The sequence below is a fragment of the Kryptolebias marmoratus genome, linkage group LG11 (genome assembly GCF_001649575.2).
Source record: "Kryptolebias marmoratus isolate JLee-2015 linkage group LG11, ASM164957v2, whole genome shotgun sequence".
NCBI lineage: Eukaryota > Metazoa > Chordata > Actinopteri > Cyprinodontiformes > Rivulidae > Kryptolebias > Kryptolebias marmoratus.
Genome location: NC_051440.1, coordinates 14,768,372 through 14,789,582, shown reverse-complemented (window position 1 = coordinate 14,789,582; position 21,211 = coordinate 14,768,372). Strand labels below are relative to the sequence as shown.

At 39.4% G+C, this 21,211-nt stretch overlaps 2 protein-coding genes across 3 annotated transcripts in view; one reads left to right on the top strand and one right to left on the bottom strand.

Moving 5' to 3' along the window:
• alpk3a (alpha-kinase 3a) overlaps positions 1 to 13,370 on the top strand; it is a 14,044-nt gene extending 674 nt beyond the window's left edge. The window contains exons 2-15 of one of the 2 annotated variants that reach the window (XM_037978204.1): positions 87 to 231; positions 585 to 617; positions 983 to 1,104; positions 2,374 to 2,491; positions 2,618 to 3,974; positions 7,125 to 9,510; positions 9,620 to 9,767; positions 10,259 to 10,386; positions 10,483 to 10,518; positions 10,606 to 10,880; positions 10,970 to 11,058; positions 11,145 to 11,362; positions 11,471 to 11,519; positions 11,611 to 13,370. In XM_037978204.1, coding sequence (XP_037834132.1) covers positions 92 to 231; positions 585 to 617; positions 983 to 1,104; positions 2,374 to 2,491; positions 2,618 to 3,974; positions 7,125 to 9,510; positions 9,620 to 9,767; positions 10,259 to 10,386; positions 10,483 to 10,518; positions 10,606 to 10,880; positions 10,970 to 11,058; positions 11,145 to 11,362; positions 11,471 to 11,519; positions 11,611 to 11,947 — 5,436 coding nt within the window. In that variant the 5' untranslated portion in view covers positions 87 to 91 and the 3' untranslated portion in view covers positions 11,948 to 13,370. The remainder of the gene's footprint in view (positions 1 to 86; positions 232 to 584; positions 618 to 982; positions 1,105 to 2,373; positions 2,492 to 2,617; positions 3,975 to 7,124; positions 9,511 to 9,619; positions 9,768 to 10,258; positions 10,387 to 10,482; positions 10,519 to 10,605; positions 10,881 to 10,969; positions 11,059 to 11,144; positions 11,363 to 11,470; positions 11,520 to 11,610) is intronic. The other variant, XM_017405993.3, reaches the window with a different exon arrangement.
• Positions 13,371 to 13,691: 321 nt separating this feature from the next.
• On the bottom strand, positions 13,692 to 20,892 carry slc28a1 (solute carrier family 28 member 1). The gene is made up of 18 exons (XM_017405994.2): positions 20,819 to 20,892; positions 20,528 to 20,607; positions 20,366 to 20,442; positions 19,923 to 20,014; positions 19,640 to 19,829; positions 19,413 to 19,554; positions 18,635 to 18,748; positions 18,048 to 18,125; positions 17,882 to 17,962; positions 17,688 to 17,768; positions 17,384 to 17,509; positions 16,163 to 16,293; positions 15,902 to 16,070; positions 14,873 to 15,070; positions 14,676 to 14,757; positions 14,506 to 14,604; positions 14,323 to 14,428; positions 13,692 to 14,177 (listed from the first exon to the last, which is right to left on the bottom strand). Coding segments are annotated over exons 1-18 (1,968 nt in total). The 5' UTR covers positions 20,820 to 20,892; the 3' UTR covers positions 13,692 to 14,056.
• Positions 20,893 to 21,211: the final 319 nt, after the last annotated feature.

Sequence of the window (21,211 nt, the reverse complement as noted above, 5' to 3'; positions counted from 1 at the left end):
CCCCCCCCCCCCCCCCCTCACATTTCTTTACACAGCAGGTGATACAACTGTCTGGGATTTTATCTATTTTTTGTGAATCGCCTTAGTGGACATGACTTCCAGGAGGCCAATGACTCGCTCGTTTTCTGGCAATGGGAGATCAAGCAGCTTCAATGAGGAGGACGGCAGCTCTTCCAATGGCCGTCCAGAAAGCCGCAATACTTATCTGTCAAACGTTAGGCCTGAAAACAGGTAGGTAACTTCCATCTGTCTTTGTTTGTTTTGCAGAAGTTTTGTTCTTTAAAAAGCTTACCTCACATAAAGCACCCGTGTCAGGCATATCAAGTTAAAACAATCCTATAATTTTGCAGTAAAAGCAGAAATTAAGAGTCAAAGATCTTTACCACAGTGTCAAGTACATCACACGGTTGATGGAAAAATCTGTCTGTTTCTAATCTACAAGCTATAAGGATGACAAAGTTTTGTTTTTGTTTTGTTTTTAATAAGAGGATGGAAGTTAGGACACAGTTACGGTCAGGTGGGTTCCATTGCTACAGATCTTATTTATTCACTGACGTTCCTCCATTTGCCTCCTCTCTAAATAGCTATTCAAGGTATTCTCACTACAGGCCGTCGAGGTAATCCCAGCTTTAAAACACTCCTCTCAACTAACATGTTAACCACATACAGTAAAACTGGTTTATCCCGAATGACACCATCCCACGTTTTAACTGTAATGTCCAGTAGTGTCTTTCCTTTAGTGATTTCTCATTAGTGGTCTACATTGGTTTCACTGATGGATTGATGCCTTTGGTTTGCTTGACATCTCACAAGTTTCTGTGTCACTTTTTCACAACGCCGTCACTACTAGAAACTCCCATTAACGTCTTGTTTAAGAACGTTACTTGCGTGTACTGCACCAAGGTGAAGAGGTTACGGAGACAAATGAAAGGACACGTTAAGGCTGTCTCACGCTCTCTAACGCATCGGCGTTTCTTTCCAGGAGCACATTGTGCAGCGTCATGGCTCAGCTCACTGAGGACATACAGCCGTCATTTGAGACCACGCTGAAATCAAAGGCAGTGTCAGAAAACTGTAATGTCAAATTCATTTGTGTGGTATCAGGTAAGCACAGTTCCTAATCTGCTCGTTGTTTGTTTGGGTAACTGAAACCTCTCGGATTGAAGAGATAGGCAGACACAGGATGTGACTAATATGAAAACAAAGGAGAGATTTTACTTAGTGGGAACTAAATTCACTGCATTGCTCTGACTGAGTTGGTTCTCGTGCTGTACAGATTGTATTGTTTTTTGGTTTTTTTTAATTGCAGGCATGATTGTGTGGGTGGTTCTGCAGTGGCTGTTACTCCTTGTTACATCAAAAACATGATGCAACAGCCTCAAACACTCTGACATCACCATCCAAACTCTATTTGAGCCGAGATTAAGTGTTCAAACAGGCTTTCTTGTGAGAGCATTGTTGCACAAGCGATTCAAAATTTATACAATAAAATAGCATCCAGATGATTTAAGTATCTGAATGTTTTGTTAAATGGGCTGTACTTATAAAGCATATTTCTAGCCAACCAAGCACTTTACAACACAATCTGCCCTCATTTACCCCTCCGCACAACAGTCTAGTACAACTCTACGAAGCTAATCTGAATGAATCATTCTATAAAGACTAATCAGTACTTCAGATGGAGTACAATGGAGGCAATGAGGGGTTCAGTGTCTTGCCCAGGGACTTTTCAATATGTGACTGCTGCCAGGAACTGAACCTCCAACTCTTTTGTTGGCAAACAACTGCTCTAACCATTAAGCCACAACCGCCCACATGATGGTAGAGTGAAGCAAGAGATGGACTGATAGCTAGGAGCCTCCTCTGCAGTAATGAGGGTGTTGCTTCACTCCATCGTTGGTAATAATACTGGTCCATCTACATTCCAACCATCACCTATAGTCATGAGGTATGGATCATGACTGAAAGGAACAAAATTCCGAATACAAGCGGCTGAAATGAGCTTCCTTCATACGGTGGCCGGGCTTTGCCTTAGAGATATAGTGAGAAGCTCTGTCATCTGGGGGAAGCTTGGAATAGAGCCACTTCTCCTCCGCATCAAACAAAATCAGCTGAGGTGGGAGGAGGCCGCAGGGCAGACCCAGAACTCGCTGGAGCAATCTTATATTCTCTCTGGTCTGGGAACACCATGATCCCCCAGGAGGAGCTGGAGAGTGTGGATGGGGAAAGGGATTTCCAGGATAAGCGGATAAGCAGTGGACAAGGAATAGATGGATGGATGGATGGATGGAAAAAAAGTTTTTTTGTGGTGTAAAGAGTTTCAAATGTATTTATGAAATAAAATGAGGTAATTGTAGTGCATCTGTTCTGTAGGTTACCCTGTTCCAGAACTGAAATGGTATAAAGATGATATGGAAATGGATCGCTACTGTGGACTTCCTAAATATGAAATTCATCGCAACGGAAAAACGCATACTCTCCATATTTATAAGTATGTATGGAAGTTTTGCAATAAACATATATATAAAACAGAAATGTAGCTCTTTGTGTTTGTTTTGTAACTATGTCAGATTAACTTTAAAATGAATTTATTTATTTATTTTTCTTTATTTTTCAGCTGCACTGTGGACGATGCAGCAATCTATCAGGTCTCGGCCAGCAACTGCAAAGGTATCGTCTCCTGCTCTGGAGTTCTGGAGGTTGGTACGATGAATGAGTACAAGATCCACCAGCGGTTCTTCGAAAAGCTGAAACAGAAGGCGGAGAAGAAGAAAAGAGACTTGGAGGAGAAGAAGGAAGGCAAAGAAAACATTCAGAAAGGAGAACGGAGGAGTAGCCCAGAACATGCTCAGAGGAAATGCTCCGTTCCACCGACAGAGAAGGAGGCAAAGGTCAACCAGTCTCTGGCTGTAGAGCAGCCAGGAGGTGCTGTGGCTCCTAATGCAGTTAGCTCAGGAGTGGAAGATACAGGTGATTTGACATCTATGAACAGTTCTTTGGAGAATGAAGCTGCGTCAGAGGAAATGTTGGCTAAAAAGAGAATTAAGATGTCAAATGGTGTAGATGCTGAGGTTAATAGCAGCAGCAGCAGAAGCCATATCATGGGGCATGGAGGTGAAAACCATTATGATGGAGGAATCAGTTTAGCCCAGTTTTTGGCAGAGGCTCTCCAGTCCCAAGCTGCTGAGGAGAATCAGCTCTCACCTGAAGAGGAGAAACCTCAAGATATGGAAACAGCGGCTGTGGGAAATGATAAAGGCAAAGACACAGAGGAGGTGCAAGACAAGTTGAAAGAGCAGGAAAAAGAATTACAGAAACAACTTGAAAGAGAGAAGAAACAAGAAGAGGATTTAGCTACAGAAAGAGAGAAGGCTAGAGAAAGGCAAGTGGAAATGAAGCACACAGCAGCCCATGGCAAGCAGAGCTCAGAAGTCAAACATCACGGGAAAGCTCATAAGAAGGAGCACAAGGATCATGACCACCACAACATTCACACTTCCATCTCCTCGATGCTGCACACAGTTAAAGACTTTTTCTTTGGGAAGAGTAAGAAGGACTTTCACAGTCACACTGAGAATGAAGACAGAGAGTTTGATCACTCAGACTCACCAGTGCAGTCACCTGAATCAGACGTGCCACCATCGTTTCAGATGCGCGTGGAAAATAATAAAGCAGAGGTGTCCGAACAGCTCAAAGAAGAAACTCGACCTGGAGATAAAGCTCGGGAGCACTTACAAACTATGGATATAGAGCAACAGTCTGCATCAGAGCCACTTAAACCTAACAGTGAAGACAGGGCTCTGCACCCAGATCTCCAACCAGGTTTCAAACCTTTTCCCAAAACCGAAGAGGAATCTGCAGCAAAGAGAGTAGAAGAGAACGATGAGCCTGTGGAGGCCATGGAAGTCTCTGTAGAGCCAGAGAGCTGCAGTGCAGAGGAAGTGAGATTGCCTGAGCTTCAAGTTCACCCTGAGGTAAGTAGAGCGTTACTCTGTGTTATTCTGTGGTAGCGTTAGCTGCTCTTTCACAGTGATATATTAACTGGCTCTGTTTGCTGCATGACCAATGTCTGAACTATAACAGTCATGATGTACGAATTCGAGATTTTGCTGCTGACAAAGAAGCACACGACGATTAGTTGTTATTTTTACGGAACGGTGTGAAACAACTGAACAATACTTCAAAACACCCAATGTAATATCAGTGATCTACAACAACTGAAATGAGTCAGCTTAGAGCGAGCAAAAGCCGAAGAAAGCGCAGGGGAAATAGGGAACATGTAGATGTCTGTGGGGGTGGGGGATATTGTGCATCTAAAATGCACACTGAGATTGGATGCAAAATATTTTAGATGCCGGCTGTCATGAGTGGAGCACTGGTGCGTCAGAGATTATGATGAAACCCGAATGTCACAAATGGCTCTCTCGCGTTACAAACAGGGCTTTGCCTGACAGACGGCTGGACAGGTTGGATAAGCTGTAGTAGAGAATCCTGTTGCAGGTTTCAGCATGAAAGGAGGGCCTTGTCACACTGGACAGATTCCTCACTAACATCCCCCCCTTCGGTATCTTAAAATAAACCTTTACCTCATCGAGAGAAGAAGCTGGGCAGCAGTACTTTGGTCGTCTTGCTTTACACATCTGAGAATTGTTTCATGTCTGTCAAAACACTGCTATATTTGAGTTCATGCTCATTTAAATTTTCCCCAGACTTTTCAGTGTCAGCTTAAAATGTCTGATAAAGTTTTTCTTTTTACACAACAGAGCACGTCTCTTGCTAAGTTTCACACCAAGACGCAAATAAAAAAGCAACATTTAGAACTACACAGTCACTCAAGTTTTAAAGTTTGCTGAAATCTTTATATTTGATAAGATTTATTTTTTATTTTTTTGTTAAATAAAGTTGTATTCACCTAAATAGTAATGAGATATGATAGGCATCTGCTTATTTATTAGTTATTCTAATTTTTATATTCAGTCAAATGTGTCAGAAATTACAATTATATATACTTTTAGTTAAGTTTGTCTGAATAAAGCAAAAGTTCAAATCTTCTGAATTAGGGTTTTTTGAAAATGTTATGGATAGTTATTATCTACCTGTTGTATATAGGTTTTTGATTATTCTCAATTTGGAGAAATAGAGTTTAATTCTGACTGGACTGATGAGCTAGTCTGAGTAGGGACAAGACCAAAATGACTTGTTGACATTTTAAAATGTTATAACTATTCATAAGAACACTATTTAATAACCATCTATCATCTATCTAACTATCAGTTTCACAATACATGATTATTAACAAAGAATCGTACAGTTTTTTTGCAAGTAGCGGCATCTGCAGCTAGCGGTAGCAGTTTTGGTTTATCCTGGGAAAATCGTATTTGTTAGAATAACCATGTAATGCAAAATTGACTGTGATGTACGGCTTTATAAAACTGTGTTGGCTAAACTGCTTAGACATTTTTAAGAATGTTAGATGTTTTAAGGTGGCTGCTGATCGTTTCGGTTTTGGCCTCGCTCAGACTAGCCGTTAGCTCATCAGTCCAGTCAGAACTGAACTCTATTTCTTTTCCAAAGAGCTACTAACAAAAGACAAGATATTAATTGTTCATACCTTTCCACAGAACCCAATTTCAACCGATCTAATCTATCACTTTTAAAGTACTGAAAGTATTGAAACTGCGATAATGTGAGCTGATTTAAGATATTTTAAGCTAGATTAACGTGCTCCTGAAAGTGACACATCAAATGAGAGTTTATGAATTGCCGTGTTTGCCAATCAGCATGTGAAATATTGCACCACGTCTGATGGAACGGGGAACTGAAGTAAATATGTTTATTGAGCCTCTTGCTGAGTGATTTAATGTTCCTTCAGATGGAACGACAACAGATGAGTAACTGGAGGAAGTCAAAACGGTTAAGTGAACAATGTTTTCTCACATGAACGTGGCACCTATTTACACACGGGGTGGGTGTCAAACCAGGGCTTCATTTTTAGACTGAATGTGACACCAAGTTCCTTCTATTGAAAGAAGCAACTTCTTGTTTTCGTAGTACTCAAACATGACTGCTGGCCAAATGTCACGAGAAGGCATGTGGCTGAACAAGCCCTCAAGATAAAACCGAAAAACATATGAACACCAAAAGCAAGAAAAGACATAAACAACATATTTGTATTAGGCCTAAAGTTGGACCTACAAGGGCTAAACTGTAAATAATGCACCTATAAAACTGATTTTTAAGCTTATTCACATTTAAAACGAATATGTTGTTGCATGAATGTTATAATATAATAATGCTTTAATTACATCCCTTGCCCCCTTTACAGTCATTATATTTTTAATTTGCAGACTTTGTTTCCCAACACTTTGAAGACAGAGAAACTAGAGCAGAAATTATTTTTTGTTTTTCATGAATCGGTGCCCTCCATTCACTAATCAGCAAATACTTTGTGTAAACACAGTCAGGAGGGGAATTCCCCGGTTTGTGTTTAAAGAAGGTGACCACACAAGCCCTTTTTTCTCAGTGACTGTTGTTTCGTTTTGTGTTCAGCTGATGAAATCAGAGGTAAAACTGCTGTACGCGTAGGAGAAATACACTGAAAAGAAAACAAACTCGCTTGTTCAAACTTGTAAGCATTTCATTAGATCCATCTGTGGGCATAAACACTCGGTGTACACGTGGCACAAGGTTAACAAGCTTCCAGGAATAAACTGACAGGTAATGAAACGGAGGAGTTTACTGACCATCATCTCACACTTTACTATTTAATTACCTAATGATCAATAGTTTGTTTTTTTTAACTCTCCCATCCACAGTGTCATCCTGTCTGTTCAGATTATAAAGCTGCTTTGCGTCATGAAACGTGACAGGATCTGTCAGTGTTCATGCTCCTGTTGAAATCCTTGCATGAATATGTCACACACTGTAAGGTCATTCTTCTTAAAACTACTATCACATTATAAAATTGCACTTAATTACTTTGTTTTGTTTGTTTTTTACTGAAGTGTTGAGTTGTTCTGTAGATATCTTGTAGATAAATAATTAATAAATAATGTGGGGTTTTTTTAAAGAAGGTTGCAAAATGAACTATGTACTTTTTTTTTTACTTGTTTGCTTTCTAACAGGTTAAAGAGGAAAACTCTGAAGTGGTTTCTGTCCTCCAAGAGGGTCTGAAACAACAGCTGGAGTCAGATCACCTGCTAGTTACACAACAGGCTGAACGAGAAGAAGAAAAATCCATTGTGCCACAAGGCCAGGCCCCTGCTAATGAAGAATGCCCCCTCCCACCCACCTTTACTAAGTCAGAAGATTGCTGGATTCCACCTCATGGTGTCATCTCGACGACAGAGAGCCCTAACCTTGAAATAGAACTCATTGAAACTTCGCCAAAGGAGGAGATTAGTTTTAGAACGAGCGAAAAAGGAGAACCTGCCACAGGAGCTGGTCCCTCCGACAGCAAGTTATCTGAGGAACAGAAAGCTGAAGTGAGATTGAACAAACAGCCATTCTCGGATATAAACAGATCTGAGATTACTAAAATACCACCACCTTCACTTGAAGACAGATTCGAGCAGTGCGATTCTAAAATACCGGATCAGGTGCTTTTGCCTCCTGCTGCGGTGGAAGCATGTGGTGCTGAGAAAGATCAAATAGAGGAAGAGACCAAATGCACCTCATTTATTCATGAAATGAATGCAGGATTTCCTCCCACTGACATCTCAGGGGGAGCAGAGATGGGTGACCTAAAAATGCCACATAAGCACACTAATGTAGTTGTGGAAATAACAGAGGTCAACAATGGTAAAGCAAGCTCAAACACATCTTTTAAACAGAGTGAGGAGAGGGGTGAGTCAAAAGACATATTGAAATCTGCCCTAGATGAAGATTTGTTCAAAAGTTTAAAAGCACAAACTTTGAAGAGTGAAGAGAAAAATAAGAGTTTACAGTTAGAGTTTGAGACTGAAAAGAAAACTTCAGTGATGGTAGAGGAGTCTGATGAGTCAAATGGGCTTGAAGTAACACAAAGCAATGAAAATAATGCGAGTGAGAAAGGTTGGAGTGATGCTTCTCACAGAGGTAATATCCCATCAATCCAAATATCTACTATTGAAGACATGTCAAATATCAAACCATCAATGCCAGATTTGAGCTCAGTCGAGCAATTTATAATCCCAAAAATTGAAATAATGGAGCCGGAGCTTAAAGAATGCTCTTTGCCACTAAGCATTTTGGCACAAAACAAACCAGAACCACATGACTTGCAAAAACATGATGTAACTGATGAGTCAAAGAGGATTCTTCAAGACCAGAACAAAGCAGATTTTCCAGGATCGTCATCTTTTCTGACAGGAATGCCGAGTAATGATGACCTCTCACCTGAAGAAAAAGTTGCTCAAGAAATGCTTGAGACACAAAAACATTCAAAGAGAAGTGAACAGCTTCCTCGAATAGAGCATACATCAATTCCTGTTATAAATGTTTCATGTACCGATGACCTGGAGGGTAGTGCATTCAGGGGTTCATGTACAGAGCGTGCCTCTGAAACGCCAAGGGAGTCTCTGTTTGTGGTTCCGCCAATTTCTGTCACTTGTCATGAAAGCGATCCTGAACTTAAACTGCCCACTCCCAGCAAGACGATAGAAACAGAAACTTCAGCTGGCACGCAAAGGGGAACAAAGCAGAGCGTTGAGAATAGCACGAATCTTGAAATGTGCGAAATAAGTCAAGACTTTGAGGAATTATCTGAAAAGAGTACAAAAGAGAACACACCAGCTGTGCTATGTGAGACTCTGACACCAAAGGTCGGCGGGAATGTGCCAATACTCAATACACCAACAGAAGAAAGCTCAGTCCCTGAAAACTCAAAGCTGAAATCAATCAAAGATGCCAAAAATCCTTCATCTGTTGAAGATTTCCTTAAAAGCAAACCCTCTGTTGAGAGGCTCAGCTCCAAACCTCCAACATACCCCTCACTAAGTCCGTCCAGCCTTCGGAAATTTATGTCCAAAGCAGCTATGGACTCGGACAATGAGACTGCGACGAATGTCCCTGTGATCTCTGTAGACGATTGTCAAAGTGACAAGGCAGATGAAGATCTAAGCGGAGGCTCAACACCGACATCATCCCTCTCGTGTGAGAGCAGCCCCCGACTTAAACGCAGAGACAGCCTGACACTCATCCGGTCCGCCACGCCTGAGGAGTTGGCCTCCGGAGCTCGACGCAAAATCTTTCTCCCGAGGAGCAAAGAAGAAATAGAGGGAGCGTTGGTAGGTATGCTAGAAGCCAAGAAGGAGAACCCCTATATGTCGCCCAGCCAGGCTCGCAGAGCAGCACTGCTACAGGCGTCTACAGGACAAAAGACTCCACCAGTCGAGAGGCGCTCTCCTCTGATGGGTCGCAGGAAGGCCACCTTGGAAGTGCCAAAAGTTGGAGATGAAGCTCCTACAGGAGAGCCAGCTAGCACCAAGGAAGATGAGAAACCATCCGGAAAGAAGACAGACCCTTTGAAAGGTAAAGAATCAATCATTTTTTTCCATTTATTATTTTCTCTGAAGTTGCGAGGACAAGTATGTTTACCTTCCCTACCTCACTGTCTTCCTTCACAACAATCTGCCACCAGCTCCTCAGGTTATCCGTAAGATCAGGGGGGAGCCATTCCCAGATGCCTCCGGACACCTGAAGCTGTGGTGCCAGTTCTTCAATGTGCTCGGTGACTCCACCATTAAATGGTTTAAAGATGAGGAAGAAATACTAGAGGTGAAAAGAAGGTAACCCCCCCACACACACACACACTTACTGAAATATCAATAATTTACCCACATGCTAGTTCCAGTTATTACTAGACTTACCTTTTCCCACTGGTATTATTCTGACAATAAATAACAAGCAATAAAGCGACAAGTATTTATTTGGGCCTCAGAGTAAACCAGATGGTCCTCTGTCATTCTCACATTTTCACTGCAGAGACGACCTTCTCATGGGACTGTGTACTCCACAGCTGTGACACAGAGAGGTGAATCTCTGGCTAGACACATCAAGTGTAACCTGACACAATATTTTCCCATCTCCAGGGTGCATTAAAAGTCTATATATGTGCTAATGGTTGCTGTGTCAGCAGATGGCTGTCACAGAGCATGGCCATCTTTATCACAGTGGCACCTTGTGGCTGGTTAGTGTCATTTCACGTCTGACGTGCCTCTCAGGTGTTCAGGTGTTCATGATTGTGTGCTATTCCCTGTTTTTTTTTTTCTCCTTTAAGTGGAAATGATGAAACCCAAGTAGCGCTGGCGATCGTTCTTGCATGCAACCAAGACTGTGCTGTGTATGGTTGTACGATCACTAATGAATACGGGAGTGACACAACTGACTTCCTGCTCAGTGAAGACAGTGAGAGACAGAATCCATTTTTTAAAATCAAGTTTTAAAGCTACAAATTATATCAGTAACTATACTCATATATATTCTTTTGTTTTTGTTTTGCAGTTCTGTCTGAAATACTACTAAAAGATGACTTGGAAGGTATCTTTAGATACTTACGTATTGCATGTATGTTGAACTTTCTATAACTGTTTTCTCAAAGCAACTTTTCTTCTGTTTTCCCTGCAGTTGGAGAGGAGATAGAGATGACCCCACTGCTGTTCACCAAAGGCCTGGCAGACAGCGGCACCTGGGGTGAAAAGTACTTTGGCCGCATTTTAACTGACAAAATGCAGATCGGGGAGGGTTGCGCTCACAAAGCCAGCAGGGTGAAGGTGATCTATGGCCTGGATCCCATCTTTGAGTCCGGAAGCACTTGTATCATCAAAATTCGAAACCCCATTGCCTATGGGACCAAACAGGAGAGCAACCTCGCTGAGAGAAATCTTGATATTACAAAGCAAGTGAGTGTAATTGAATTTGCTCCCAATAAATGTCAAGCACATATAACTGCAATGCATCCTTCTGATTATTGAATTCATTGTTTTGGCAGGAATGCAAAGTTCAAAATATGATCCGAGAATACTGCAAAATCTTTGCAGCAGAAGCAAGAGTTAGTGACAACTTTGGTTTTTCGTTGGAGTAAGTGCCATATATCACACTGTACACTTATTAAAATATAAGACACTACCTGTGAACATCCCATTAATATTCTGCGCTGCTTGCAGAGTGATTCCTCGATATCTGATTTACCGGCCTGCAAACTCCGTGCCGTATGCTACAGTGGAGACTGATCTCCTAGACGGCTTTGTGAAGTATTGCACGATAGATCCCAAAGGCAAGCTGAGTTCACTAAACAGTTCAGAGCTGGAGCAGAAATGCTGCACCTTCCAGCACTGGATCCATCAGTGGACTCACGGCAATTTGCTGGTTACTCAGCTTGAGGGTAAGTCGCAGAAAGAAGGTCAGCATAAAGCCAACGATCGCTTGTTTTACCTGTGCTTGTTCGAATTACACATTTTAAAGACTAACTGGTTTGTTTTGATCTTTGTAGGAGTTGAAACAAAGATGACAAATATTAAAGTTGCGACCAAGTCAAAAGGGTTCGTATCTCAGTCTCTACATGTAAATATTCCTGTTTGCATGCGTTAAAACTGCAGTACAGAAACAGTGAGTTGCATCTTCTGTTATCAGATACCAAGGACTTACTGAATGTGGCTCCCCTGAAGTATTTGATCAATTCCTGACTCATCATCAGTGCAACTACTACTGTGGACTTCTTGGCCTTCGCCCGCTTAAGACTGCAGATCTGCAACAATCCACCAAGATAAAGGGCTCCAAAAGCCCCATGCTCAACCGCAGGATGAGCACCGGCAGCCCACAGGTCCAGAAAAAAGGACACAGCCCTCAGATGTCTCGAAAGGCTAGTACTAGCCCAAAGGTAGCGAGAAAAGTTCAAGAGGCAGAGGACAGTAAATCAGGTGGCAAACACAAGCCTGTAGAAACTCTTTCTGTACCTGAAATGAGGTAGGAAATAAGGCTTTTTAAAAATTCTGGTGCTAATAATTAGTGTTGCCTCTCTTTTTACAAGGTTGTTGACCTGATCTGTCAAAACAGTTACTGTGAATTTCTGTCTCTACATTACGGAGAGTCTTTTTCGGCTGACAGCTTTTATTGTAAGAGGTTTAAAAGAGACACTTACTGTAACTTCATTAGGCTTAAGATTAAACCTCTAAGTCACTTCTGACACTTGCCTCAGTCTTATCAGCTCCACGAGAGGACGAAACACGCTGTCCGAGCAATATGCCAAGGAAATCAAAAGGAGAAGTCAGCTTTCAGGTACCTGAAATAAGCATATAAGAAGAACTGTGCCTGACTGCAGCCACAGAATGTGTATGTACTATTAGTGAACATTGCATATTTATTTTTTTAGACTCACAACGGCCTTTGCAGCATTTCTTTACACATCGAAGTCAAGTTCACGCTGTGGAATGGCAGCACTGGTTTTAGATTAAAAATGTTTGCGTGCACTTTGTTTCTCACTTTATTTACAGCAGATTTTGAGTACAATAGTTAATTTATTACAGAGGAAATCAGATTATATTTTGGGAAATACAACTGGTAATCAACAAGCTGGAATGGGAGTACAAATACCCTTTTAAGCAAAACCTTGTAAATTAAGTCGCAGAGAGTTTGGGAACTTAGTCTGTGGAGTGTAAGATAATAAAATGTAAAGTAAAACAAACAAATTAACAAAAAAAAATGCAGGCTGAATTTTTAAGAACCTGTTGTTCTTCAAACTTGTTTCACGTTAACTGGAAAGATTTAGCAGAACTTTAGTAAGTATTTTTTTTAAGTTGGTCAGCTGTAAACCAAACAAAACTCTTAACTTTAGTAGAAACCAGTCTTGAATCTTAATTGCGATTCTCAGATTAAAATGTGTAAATGTCAATGTGTGGACACTGAAACTGCTCAGCTCTGAGTTTGCAAAAATATTCCTGGTTAAAAAGCTACAGAGGTCATAGTCCTATTACAAAAGCCCTCTAAAGAAGTGAAAATAACTCTCAAATACTCTTCTGGAGTAAAGTCACGGTTATTTATTAATGAAGTTTACAAATGAATAATCATTTGTAAACTTCAGTGGGTGTTCATTGATTTTCCCACAAGGCATGAAGGTAAATTATTAATAGAAACACAAAGAAAGGAGGAAAGTTTTAGATGTAGTTGAAATGTTTTTTTTTTAATGACTACATAAAGTCATATTGATTTTATGTGTACATAAAGTCAAAGGGAGAAAAAAACATCTGATAAAAATGAATAAATACTTGTGAAAAGTGTGTGAACAGCTGAATGAGTTGAATATATCTGTTAGCAATGAGTGCTCTCTTTGATATGTTACACCATGTTAATTGATGCTGTTCTTTTTTTTAATAAACATGTAAAATCAAATCCAAGGATGAATTTTATTGGTATATATTTGCAAAAGTTTGACTTTTTCTTTACAATTGTCTATAACATTTCAGAGTGTTTTATTTTATTTAAAATATTTACATTCTCCAAAGTGCGCATGTCTGAATATTTTCTAGTTCTTGTGATGAGTCCTGCAAATCACCGGCTTTAAATAATTTAAATTAATGAACCATATAATACATGAGAGATACCATAATCTTTGAAAAGACAAACATATATGCTTTACATTTTGCAATAAATGTGATACAAACTGTGTATACAAAGGTATGAAACAGACTCTAGGCCTTGTGCAAAGAAATGTTAAATGCAGATGAATTGTTCCCATGGTCCAATAGATCGTATGTGTGCCTCTTCAGGGAGACGCACTTATTTATCCTTATATTGCATGGTTTTAAATGTGCCTTATACTGCAAAAAAAAAAAAAACAACAAAAAAAAACATTGACACTATGATAAATCTGTATGATTGACTGAAAATTAAGCTTACTATCTATTTTGTGTTGTGCTAAATCTGGTTACATTATAGGTTATTTACTGGTATATTAAATAAAAACCTCAAAAGAGTGCAGGTCTCATCAAGCTGACAGAGATTCCTGACAAGTTTGTTCAATTATTAAAAGGTTGGAGACTTTGAACACCCCTGTATGCAAACCACACGTGCTGTTCTCCGCTTACGGACAAACAGGCACATCAGGAAGGCCACAACACTGACAGCATTTGGAGAAAAACACTGTGACGTTTGCGACCGAACTCCACGAATCTTCAAACCAGATGGTCCCGTTGTTTACGGTGCTGCAACAGAATATCATTTGACACGTCAAATGCAAATGCTGCGGAACCAGAATGCAAAAAGGGATACAAAAATCTAATACTCTAATCTAGCATTAATGTTGCTTTGGTATTTCCGCCGTCAGAAATTATAACTGTTAATGCATACCTTGCAAATAAGTCTTGGCAGCATTGTTGAATGTTTCCATCTGTGGCGTTGAAGGCAGACACCCTAAATAGCTGTACACAGTCAAGTGGAGGAACAAAGAGAAGCCCTGGAAAACAAAGTAATGGTTAGCTTATTCAATCGCTCTGGAAAATGGCTCAAGAGATATAAAAATAGGAGTTTTACCTGCAATGCATGCATTGACAAGAGAAACACAAGTCCCAGTGATCATTGCTCTCAGCACCAGAGATGAGATGTCACCTCTTCTTGATGGACATATAGCAGCTATGAGAAAAGACAAAACACTTAAGAATATGATCGAAAAAACTGAAAGTGATGTATAAAATGATACTCACACAGGCCTCCAATCACAATTCCCAGTGAGCTGAAATTGGCGAAGCCACACAGAGCATAAGTTGTGATTGTTTCTGATCGGACCTGAAATGAGAAAATCTGTTTGTATGTTTGAATTGTAAAATGATTTCCATTCCCGTTTTGGTGTGAAATTTAACGCCACTGGCCTATTTTTTTTAGCTCAGAACTTTTCACTCACAGATATCCACTGTCTTTCACCTCCTATTACTTCATCAAGTCCATTGAGTCTGTTGGCTTTGAACCCAGATAGCTTCTCATAAGCCACAAACTCGTTGAGGAAGAGCTTTGTTCCAATGAGCTCAGCCACCGTGAAACTCTCCTCATACGGTATTCCCATCATGAAGGCCACAGGCATGAACACATAGGAGCAAATTAACTACGAGCACAAAAACAGATATGGTTAAGGGCAATTTGCTGAGCAGATGTATTACATTCACAAAAATGGCAAAATGTAACTGTAAAATACAGTGCCTTGAAAAAGTAGCCACACACCTTGAACTTATTAGCATTTTCTCATGACACAAACACACAATTTCTAAATATTTTTTTTTGGGGGGTATCTGATAGAGCAACACAAAGTAGCACATGATTGTGAAGTGGAAGAAAAATTATATATTTTTTAAAAAATTTACGTGCATTTGTTGCCAGCCCTCTTTACTCTGATACCCCTGACTAGAACCCAGAGCAAATCTAGTCAATAAACAGAGTCCACCTGTGTGTAACTTTATTTTAGTGTCATACAGTTTTACTCTGAAGGCCTCAGAGTGATTAGTGATTAAATGGCATCATGAAGACCAAGGGACACACCAGACAGGTCAGGGTTAAAGTTGTCGCCGCAAAATGAGGAAAAGTTCACGGGGTATGAATACTGTTTTAACGTGCTGTGTCAATTTCGTCACTTTGAAGAAACAGAATTTAATTTTGACTGACCTAATAGCTAACATAAACAGACAAAGTGGATTGCTGCCACCTTAAAACAACTCTAATCTGAAAGGTGTCTGAGCAGTCCATGCAAAGCACCATTTTCACTTTACACAGTTCATTGTGGCAGAAATAAAGTCGAACTGTATTCCTCTAAACTGAGGCTGTGCAAAATGTTATCTGCAACAGGTAAAATATTAACTGTTCATAACCTTTAAACAGAACCCCAACTAAAAAAATAACATTGTTTGAAGCATTAAAGCAGCACAAATCTGTATTTTCTTACCTGAAAAGTGATTTCAGGATATCCTACCATACCTCCAAGCCACCTCAAGGCCTGATTTATGAATTCAAGTATAGCAAGAAATGCTATCAGATTGGCAGCAATGTTAGCAACAAGACCTATGGAAGCAGATGCACCACTGCTGGCAGCCTCCAAAATGTTCTGATCATCCCTAGAAAGTAACACAAAAATACGGCAAATTAAACCAAAGACGTAAAAAAACCACGCAACACAATTTGAATAAATTACATTGTGTGCACAGACCCACAAGACACTTTGATATTTTTCTCTGAAGTAAAGTGACTCTCCTCCGTCTCGGGGTAAGACAGCTTAGAGATCGCCAAAGCACAAGGAGCAGCCATTACCGAGGCTGATATCAAGGAAGATGCATCAATCTGTATAATATAGGTTAAAAAAATACAAAAATTCACTTTACAGATAACAGTGCAAATGATTTGATTTACACACTGACAAAAACCATCATCACATACTGTATTAAATTATTGTTTCCTGTTTTTGGCATCCAGATGAGCTGTTATTTGTATTATAAGCTGATGTCAGCAAATATTAGTCCTCATTTTCTAAGTTTTACACCCTTTCAACTTCCCTCCTACATATTTAGGGTCAGAAAAGATGTAGAGTAAAACATAACCCTTCACTGAAGAGAATATATACTTGTTTGAAAAAAAGTTAGTTATTTTTTAATCACCTAATTGTGTCTTTAATCCTCTGGCAGCGTTTTTGCGACTTTGAACTGAACATTTTGGACCAAAGAATAAGCCTTTAAAAGTGCTTTTGGTTCAACTCTTTGCAATTTAGTTGTCAGTAAGGCTTTTTTTTCAGTTTGTTGTTCTTCTAAAAAGGAAAAGTCTTATCTAAATTAACTGCTTTGTGTTTCCATTAGGCAGGAGAGAATGATATGTTCTGAACAAAAAGATTTCTTATTTTGTTCTTAAACTTTATGCCCTTTGATTGGTACACACACACTGTCATCTACCTCCTCTCTGGCACTTTTTTTACATAAAAAAAAGTTCATCACAGTCTTTTGAAGTCATTTAGAATACTTGCTCTATACTAAATTAATGCTTTTAGCAATAAATACTCAGTATTTTACATAAAAAGCACCAAATTTATCAATGATATATAACTGGATGTAATGTGATCTTGTGGCCATTTGGCCACAAGATGCCCCACTTTTGCTTCCTACCTAATTAAATTGATTTACTTTTAATTAATTTTCTCAGTTACTACAACACTTTTATTTGCTAGTTTAAGTTTTGGTTTAGTTTTTTGTTTTTTTTTCCTCCACTGTAAAGCATTTTACACAAAATGTATTGTTATAAATAGGACAGGTATTTAATTAAAGGAAAACGTTTTACCTTTAGTGTGAAGAAATGCAGTTGCTTTTTTATGCCCAACACACCTCTTTAAGTTGAGTACTCTTTAAGTATGTTATATAATAGTATGAAAACAGATTTTTCTCACCCCAAACGAGATGAATGCCCCCATGACACTGCCCGCTATGGTGGCAAATCCACCCGTCATAACAGCATGGATCTCAGATTTGGTCATATCCTTCAAATAGGGGCGAATCAGCAGCGGAGCTTCAGTCTAATTCAGACAAACACACATAAAACAATGACGAACACATAGTAACTTTAAGTTTTTGCTTTTTAGAGTTACTTGTAATTGCTTTCTCTAGTCAGAAAACATCTTGATTCTTTATTTGAATAAAACAAAAAGAAGAGTGGCAAAGTGTTGAAATGACATGAGGTTTTGTTCAGAGTACCTGCCCAACAAATATATTGCCCGCCACACTCAAGGTTTCAGTGGGTGAGGTTCCCAATGTTATCTGCATAACCCATGAGATCTGTGTGGACAAAAAAAAAAAAAAAATGAGTCACAGTAAATCGTTGTACGTGTAGTGCAGCACACACCCAGTCCTTCAGGAACTTCTGTGAGGCTTTGAGGGACACGCTTTACCTTCAAAATGAGCCACTGCATGATTCCTAGAAAATATAGGACTGACATCACGCTGCTAAAAAACACAACAATGGGCAAGGCCTGAGGAGGAACCACAAAGCTTCGTTTAAATAACTTCCAAGATCAATATGAGGTCTTCTGTGCCTGAATTCACTTGTGCACTTACTTGAAAAGCAAAAATGTTGGCAATCAAGTCATTACCAAAAACAAATGATGAACCCGTTTTAGTGTAGTCCAGGAAAACCTGTGATGACACGGAAAGAAAAAAAGTTGGGTGTATTATTTAGGGGGATTATTCATTTTGCCAATCCATGAATATAAAAGTAATTAGTCGTTACATTTAACAACAGCAAACTAGGTTACAGCTCAGTAGAGATAGTGGGTTGAACTACACCTTAAACAGTGATTAAGAAATGCAAGTTCACAATCTGCTACCTCAACCTTTGGATGGATTATAAAGTTGCTCTAAAGATAAGCATATATGATCCATTCAGCTAAAAGGTACTGGACAGTAGTAAGTTAGAAACTCTAAGCAAATAAAGTCTGCAATGGGGAAAAAGTGTGTTTAAAATGTTTTAGAATGTTAATAATATAATGGGGTGTCCTTTTAATCATTTTATTGAACTTAATATTTGATCAGTTGTTTGTTTTTTAAAGTGAATGCTTGGTATGTCTGATAAAAAATGTCTGATAGAAAGACAATAAAAACATTTTGTATGTATATATGTGTGTGTGTGTGTATATATGTTGTACCTGCACTTGTTTTCCAAGCCAGTCAAAAGCAACAAATCCAGGCTGTGTTCTTATAACAAAAAGGCCAATACAGAACTGCAACCCCAGACCCCAGAACACTGGTCTCCATGATACCTAAAAGAAAAGGAAGAGAGGGTAGCGATGCATAATACTTGCCTCAGTCATGTGTGGGTTTATGTGCCAGCAGTGTTACAAGTTGGTACAGTCCACTTTAGGGGGTTCTGAAATTATATCATTTTTCTATCTTTATATTTGATAAATACATTTTAAAGATGTATGAATATGGGCAATATGGAATATGGAAACTCAACCCCCTCTAACTGTTGTTTTTTACTTATTTCAGGGGAGTACAAAACTTGATTAAGGGAGTCAAACCCTTCCTTTACCTCCCATATTTTGAACCATGTGTATCAGGCATGTACCTGGTTTCTTACCTTGTACGTACCGGGTACTTACTGGGAACATACTTGGTAGTTACTGGGAATGTACCCTACCTGATATGTACCTGGCACAGACCAGGTACGTGCCAACTGTATTATGCATTGCTACTACAAATAAATGATTAGACCAACAGTGTGTCTGGGAGTTTCCTTAAATTACAATGTTATTAAAACAGATAAATCTTAAAACGATAGAGGCACCAGTCCCAGTGAAATCCAAAGTGTAAGATAAGCAGACAGGGATAACTGGATTGATAATAGCCAAACGCATTTCAAAACAGCTGTAACCTAAGAGGCTATGCATTCCTGATTAGAGTTTAACTCAGAGTAAAACTCACCATTGCCCTGTGTGCTGAGAAGAGGAATAAAAGCACAATAAATATGCACACGCCCCCAAATGAGATAAGCTGCTCGGGACGCTGTCTCGTGTCTAAGACGAGCCACAACACAAGCAGGATCAACACTATTACAATGAAAACCCTGCAAAACACAAGAAAAGCAGCACTGATGAACAAGTACTAAAGTATAGGAAGCCGATTGAACAGAAAACATTAAACCCAGTCACCATTTTAGCCATTTCAAGTTGGATTTGAAGCATCTGACGGTGGGTCTGAAACACCGACTGATGCTTTTTCCCTTGTGCTTCTTGATGAGTTCATATGATTTGGCCGCAACCGCCAAACAGGTGAGGACTACGAGGGCAGTGGCCCTGTGGAAATCCAACACACAGGCTGCAATAAAGTATGCCACGTAACCTGCAGAAGAAAAACATCAACTTAAGGCACAATCTTCTAAAAATGTCTTAATTTGAATAAACTGCTTCTGAGTGAGCAGACTTTGACGTTTACCTGCGCCCAGTATGCACAGGACAATGTATTTGAGGGTTGTTGAGTGAGCCTTGACGTACTTCTCTGTGGCATTAAGCGGCTTGGACACATGACTGAGGAGCAGAAGAAATCAGACGTTGAGTAAACTGTGAAAAATATCATACTTAAGTTTGAATTAGAAATTGTTTTGTAGATTCAAGAACTTGTTTTTAAGTTATTCTATCCAACGCTTATTAATAAATAGTCATAGTTTTATGTTTGTAGTGCATCAAAACAAATGAACTTAGTTTGGTATTAAATACAGTAAAATCCTAATTCAGTAGCACACATACACAATATCACACAATATCTATACAGCAAACAAGACTGCATCTACATAATGTTGCAAGATTTAACCAGACGTATTATACTAACTGTAAAACAATTTTATTACTACAAAACAGAAATTACTTAACCTCACAGACCTCAAATATGATCCTAATCCCTTTTTTGCCTTTTTTGTGTGACTTTTGTTGCTGTTTGTGTCAGCAATGCTCTCCTCCTAACAAAATAAAGGCAACAAAATGATCATGTTGTGTTGTTTTCATTGACCAAAAGAAAAAAAGAAAAAAAAAAGTGACACATACCCCTAATTCAAAAGCCTGGTTGTCGACGCCATTGCCTCTTGTCTTGGCTACGTTTCTGAGCTGGACATCATTTTCTTCCACTGAAAAAGACAGTCATTGATCATTTCAATCCAAGAGCCAGTGAGAAAAAGCAGCTTCATGCAACTTAAATATGGAGGAATGCGAGTACAGGTTGTGCCTCGTGTAAAAAGACTTCAAAATAAGACCACAGACTGCTGATGTGCAAAGAATTATGAATGGAACTGCAAGACAAATAGCGTAATTCGAAGAAAAGCAGAGCTAATGGCTTACTTATTGTGTGTCCTCCCAAACCCAGCTGTCAAATGCTGAGCTGTGAAACACCCTGCTGGGAAATATACTCTGCTCTCCAAACACATTATTAATTAACAGACTTCTTTTACAGCTCTGATTCCTCAGAAAGTACATGACAAAAGGGGAGGAATCAGTGATACCAAAAAAACGGAACGTACCTCTCAAAGAAACCTATGATTAAACTTCATTCTGACTATGTTCCCAGTTTAGTCAGATTGCTTAAACATTCGGTGATCAAATGAGAATGGTCTGAGAAACTGTGTAAAACTAATTTTAGATGGGTGATTAATTATCAAGTAATTTAACCTATTTACTCATAGGTTAAAAAAACTAGGTTGCTAAAGCAGTAACATAACTCACCAAAGTGAGTGG

Excerpts from the sequence above, each read along its gene's own strand:
- slc28a1 (XM_017405994.2), bottom strand. Across the intron at positions 20,443-20,527 it reads ACCAGGCTTTTGAATTAGGG|GAGGAGAGCATTGCTGACAC; the intron begins GTATGTGTCACT and ends TTATTTTGTTAG. Across the intron at positions 14,758-14,872 it reads GTGAAAGACAGTGGATATCT|GTCCGATCAGAAACAATCAC; the intron begins GTGAGTGAAAAG and ends TTCTCATTTCAG.